Source organism: Panicum virgatum, chromosome 5N, assembly GCF_016808335.1.
Source record: "Panicum virgatum strain AP13 chromosome 5N, P.virgatum_v5, whole genome shotgun sequence".
Classification (NCBI taxonomy): Eukaryota; Viridiplantae; Streptophyta; class Magnoliopsida; order Poales; family Poaceae; genus Panicum; species Panicum virgatum.
Window position 1 is genome coordinate 2,476,481 of NC_053149.1, and position 6,006 is coordinate 2,482,486.

Here is a 6,006-nt window from a genome sequence, read left to right on the forward strand (position 1 = left end):
ACGACCTCTAGGATGTTGCCACGTGGCAACATTCCACACTATTCTAACCAAAATATCCAACTCTAGAACATTCTCATACTTATCTTAATATCTAGATATTTCTTACACTACTAGAATGCACCCCCTGTAGTCACGCTTAATTTGGAGGTAGACACGCTTTATTTTGTCTCTATACAAATCTAGGCATGCTTTCATAAAGCGTGTTAGGAGCATTTTCGTATGGACCGTGTAAGGCTTTATAGAAATGAATTCTTTAAGCGTGCATATAAAAGAAAAAGACGTTTTGTAGACACGTTTGATTCATGTGAACAAGCATTGATACGTTTTTACAAACACATCTACAAAATGTGTTTATTGGTTTAGTTACACAATATAGTAACGCTTTATCACATGTTAATCAAGGTAGAGATCACAGTCACGTAGATACATTTATTGACATGTTTACCGATATAGTAACGTTTTCTAGTGACATCTTGATGCGCATTTTACATGCTGAACAAAGTTCTTTCATGGGCACATATTTATTTCGTGTGTATTAGACAAGTTATATAGTAATGACTGATTCATTGCATCACAACATATATAAAGGTGCTTTCATAGATATTCATTGCATAACCATATATTATATACTGTGTTCATAAAATTAATTCTTGTGTCCAGAAAATAATAAATGACCAATAAATCCATTGATTCAAGTTCAAGGCAAATGTGTTCACAAAGAATCATGTACAAATTGGCAATATCTTACAAATACTTCTAAAATATTTCTCCAACAACTAAAAGCTATATTTCTTAGCCCCTTCTTTCCCCTCTATCCACTCGGTGCTTGGTTCTTCTCAAAGTTATCCTGAAATTAGGAAGACCAAAGTAACATCAATATTTATCACATGAGTTTGAATCTAGTAGCATGCGTGATTTTAAGCCAACCCAAAAAATGGTAGTTCTATTTTTTCCAAGGTTGTGATTTCAGCATCAAAACATGCACGTAAGAATTGCTAAGTCAAAAAAGTAAGAGACTGTCATCTGATTGTGCACATATCCTTGATCACATAATTGAAGTACACATAAAACTTGTAAAATAGATAAAAGGCTAACTTATGCATATAGTAGACCATGCAGCAATATTCTAATCACTCAAAGAAAAAATATGAGTAAAAAGGAGCAGACACATTTTTTATGTATATTACCACTCAAGTTCAGTATATCTTTTCTAAATTTGAGTTTAACTTAAAATTGTCCACTATATCAAACAAGTTCAGGAGGAGATTTAGTTCAGAAGGGTCAACTTAATTAAGATTCTCTATAAAATTTAGTTTTGTTTGAAATTAAAAGTGTGGATTTAAGTCGATTACATCTACAAACTTGTATCTGCTGATACTTGTACAAGAAAACAAATGATAGTACATCAAATACTCAAAACATTATATTCAAGGATTTGATACAGGTGATGAAAGTTCAGCTAATATGTACTACTTATCTTATGGGTAATGCAAGCTTGCTACGATAATTAGATGTGCAGCATTTGCAAGTCAGAAAGGGATGGTCCAATCATATATGTTTATACCTTGACTAAAATGCAGTATAAGAATTTTAGGATAAATATTCTTAAGATAGCTAAATCCAGGCTCATTTTATTGGCTGCAGTTCAGTTCACCTTGCTATCATATCATTACTAAGTCTAATAGTAATCTCTATTTGGTTCCCGGTGCATTATGGCTACTAACAAAACAGAGTAAAAATGCTACGTACTTGGACGGAGGGCTCACTAACCTTTGCTGGGCACAGGATCCCGTAGCCTTGGCAAAAGCTTATTTGGAGACCAGTCCTGCAATTTGACTAATGAGAGCTCCATTAATCATTTGCAAGAGCATAAACCTACAAATGTAGAAAATCTGAAAGCCATTTGAGATATTAAGAGAGAAGCTCTTAATTGTCCGACAACTTCTAGAAAACTTAATAATGTAATTCAGAGACTCGTTGCAGGTATATGCTAAATACAGCAAAGGGCAGCAAATAGCTTTTTTCGTTCTGGAGGAAACACAATGTTAAATATCAGATTCACAGTTCCATAAAAATTCGCAGATTCATTCATAGTAGTTATTTCTACAAAAAAAAAGTTGTAGTCTCTATTCAAAACTTTCAAAGCTAAGACCAAAAAGGTTCTGTAATTAGCAGTTAAGAAAGTTCATTTTGAAAGTAGGCTGGATAAAACAGATTAAGGTGAAATCTGAATACAACTACAACAATAATACAATAAATTGAATCAGTATTCATCAATAAGAAATGTTGTCCTATATTCAGTAAGAAGCTTTTCATTGTAACAAGACCTGGAACACTTAATATTTATTCAGAGAGACTTTGGAAATAACAAATACTTATATTCTTGTAAAATACTTGAAGAAGAGGCAATATTCTGATCACTCAAAAGAATAGAGAAAAGGAATTCTGTATCTTACCATGACATGGCAGTGCACAATGTAGCAGCACCAAGAGGCTTCCCTTTGCAAGAACTGAACTTTGATTTCTTCCGAGTTAAGTTCGTCTTTCACACATTTGTCCTATAGAAAGACAAACATTAGTAAGCCACGTAGGAATATAATCAGTTTGCTGCACATACAACAACATCGAAATTCAAAGGTACACTGCAGCCAATTATAAAATTGCAACAGACTGATCCACCAATAGACTTCTGATCTAAATTAGGATTCCGATATAACTTAAGACTCCAGCGTAAAAATGACAATACATCTAATCCGAAACCCAAGCTAGAAGTGCACCTGAAATTTAAGAATCTAAGCTACTGCTCTTAGACGTGTACTCAATACTTGGGAACCTACTACAGACCACCTAGATTAGGGGGATTCAGAGAAGAGAAAGATGAGCGTATGCTTCAGGAACATCTGACCTGCAGTGGCCGGCGGGAGGCGGACGCCTGGGCTCGCAGGCCGCAGCTGCGCACTTGCGCAGGCACGCTGCGCGCAGGTGCGGCGGCCGGCTGGTGGCCTAGCGCTCCTTCCCTGCAGCTAGGTGGCGGCCCCGGCCCCCGCGCCTCTTGCCCCACAGCCAACACCGGTGCCGGCGCCGCGGCGGCCACGCTGGTCCGGCGCTGCGCCCTGCCGATCGCAACGGGTGGCTGAGTTGTCGAATCGAAGATCGCCACGGCATAGCCATGATGTGGTAGGGAAGAGAAACCGCTGCTTGGAGGTCTGCCCCGATCTACCAGATGGAGGAGAAAAGTAAGGAGACGGGGGAGGTTAATGCACGAAGCTGAATCCGCTGTCGACCGTTTCTTTCCTCACCAGCGTTCCATCTCTCCAACAGATTCCACGTGATGAGACCCCCACTCACTCCCAATCCTCCCGCACCCCTCCCCTCCCGCAATCCCACCTGCTCCTTTCCCCTTCCCCTTCACCTTCCCCCCTCCCCTCCCAATCCAATCCCGCTGACTCCGCCCCTCCCTCTTTCCGATCCCCTCCATGTTCCCCGCGGCATCATCACTCCCCGCGGCCCCCTCGCCGTCCGCTGCGCCCACTCCCGAGCCCCTTCCCCGCCCCCGCCCCTCCCGCGCACCGACGGCTCCGAGGCCGCCTCTGGCGCGCACCCGCGGCTCCTCCTGCACCGGCTGCGTCGCGCGGGTGTGGCTCGCCGCCTGCTGCGACGGCGGCGGCGGATGCGGTTCGCGGCCGACTCCGGCTCGGAGCTCTCGCGCGCGTCGCCGCGCTCGACGGGGCCACGCCTGAGGAGGTGCTCGCCGTCGACCCCGATGATCCCGGCCCAGATCCAGTTTTTTTTCTTTTTGCATACAATTTTTTTTGATGTACTTTTTTTTCTTCCATTTGATAAATTTCTCTATGTTAAAAATTTTCTCGTAATTTTTTTTATCTCACCAATTTGTTTCTTGAAATTTTTTCTACCCACCAAAATTTCACTCGAATTTTTTTTGACTCATAAAAAAATGTCTGAATTTATTTTTCTCGGAAAACGACAAAAAATTTCTAAAAACGGGAAAAAAAAGCTGTCGGAAAATCGACCGTACGGGAGCCTCCCGTACGGTTGACCGTAAACTAGCATGACCCAGGTTAATGCGGGATGGTAAAGTTAGTGGATGCGATATTTTTGCTAACCTCGGGAAGGATGGTGTCACACCCGATTTTAAGGACAAAACCGAATGCATATCTATATGTATGCCAGGATCAAGTTTCATACATATAGAGACATCATAAGTGAATAATCAGTAACAGTATCACGTAAAAGAGAATTACAACAATTAGAACTCAGCATCATCTTCAAAATCTTTATACACCTTCTCTTTCTGAGCAGCAGTAAGTAAGGGTGAGTACACTTATGGTTGGTACTCAGCAAGGCCACAAGAAATAACCAGAAAATGATTTATATCAATCTTTATGTTTATTAATCATGTGAGGGTCCAAGCCGCTCTTGACCGTGAGCAGGGCTAACCGGTTAGTTTTAACTCTGCAGAGGTTGTACACTTTCACCACAATTCGCGTAAAAGTTCCGAAGAACTTTGAACCCAACCACGCATATGTGATGATCAGTCATAATACCACACTTCCGAGGTGTGATTGCATAGGGACGCTACGAGACCTTTACAAAGATTTCCTAATCCATGACAATCCGCTAAGGTTTCAAGCCAAAGCGGTCATAACACTGTCCTAATGAGGTGGTACCTTGCCAAAGGACCATTAAACAATACCAATTGCCCCAAGAGGACTGAGCTATATCCCGTCGATGCATCCCCTCTTGCCCTTTCGGTAAGACTGTCACAAGCTAGAGTCTCTAATTAATCAGCCAAGACCAGAGCCATGTAGTATTGTGGTTGTACGCTTTTCTTGGGTGGTTCTCCATGTTCCAATTAAATCATATCATCTTGTAAATAAAGCATAGATAGAAGTATAGTTAATGTCACTTGCCTTTCTCCAACGAAAAGTTACTCTTACTGCTCTTTAGCTTTTGCTTACTTGGAACTCTTGATCTTCAATCTTCAAACAGCGATCCTTCTACTCGGAGCAATCATGGGCAAACATACAAAACAAACAACAAGTACAGCTAAGAACATTACACCAAACAAAAGAAAGGTTTTAAAAGAACACACTAAAGGATAGGGCTCGCTACTACGGTTAGGAGAGCGCAAGAAACACAGAAAACGGAGCTAAAACAGCGATTCTATGGGATAAACGATGCTTCAGGAATTTATTAGTCACGATTAACCAAAAGGTTAAGGACTAACATAAAAGATTTGCAAAACACAACAAAATGTGCTCACAGAGGATAACAAGATGATAAAACTATTGCACACGTCACAAGGATCACGTGATCGCAAGAATCGCTGAAAACGGAGTTGAAACGCGAAAGATATGGCTAAAACAAGGTTCTAGGGGCTTATTTGTGAAGAAACAGGGCTTCCAGGGGCTAGATCTGAAGAAACCAGGGGCTAAAACGAAATTAAACCTAAACTACCGGGGCTAACATGCAAAAACTCGAGCTCTGGACTGCGGGCATGATTTTCCTAAAGCTCAGGGGTTTTACTGGAAAGATTTGGACCAAAACCTAATTAGTTTTGTATAGGGCGAGACCGCGGGTTGATTTTTGAAGAACCGAGGGTTTCTTTTGTAAGAATGCCACGGTTGACCGGTATAGTTTTGTATGCGGCGGCGGCGCTGGCGACGGCTGGCGGCGGCACACAGCGGTGAGCGGCGGTGGGGTCGCCGGCGGAGGCCAAAAACGGCTGTCGGGGCACGGTTTCGAGTGCGGGTTGGCCTGGGAGAAAGCGGGGGCGACGAAGAACGCGTGTATGGGCTCGGGAGGCCGGGTTGGAAGCCGGACAGTGGCATGCGGCGGCGGATAACAAAACGGCAGCGACAGCGAGCAACACCACGTGAGGGAGAGCGAGATAGAGGAAAAAGAAAGGGGCGTGGCGCTTCTCACCATGCGGAGCAGCTCCGGAGACGCGCGGGTGTCGAGGAGAGACGGCGGAGCAGCGGGATT

At 42.8% G+C, this 6,006-nt stretch overlaps 1 protein-coding gene across 1 annotated transcript; it reads right to left on the bottom strand.

Annotated features, from left to right (window-relative positions):
• Positions 1–603: 603 nt before the first annotated feature.
• LOC120672905 lies at positions 604–3,478 on the bottom strand. The gene is made up of 5 exons (XM_039953519.1): positions 3,388–3,478; positions 2,906–3,294; positions 2,457–2,558; positions 1,771–1,836; positions 604–847 (listed from the first exon to the last, which is right to left on the bottom strand). Exons 1-5 carry the CDS (start codon positions 3,476–3,478, stop codon positions 812–814), a joined length of 684 nt encoding a protein of 227 aa, XP_039809453.1. The 3' UTR covers positions 604–811.
• Positions 3,479–6,006: the final 2,528 nt, after the last annotated feature.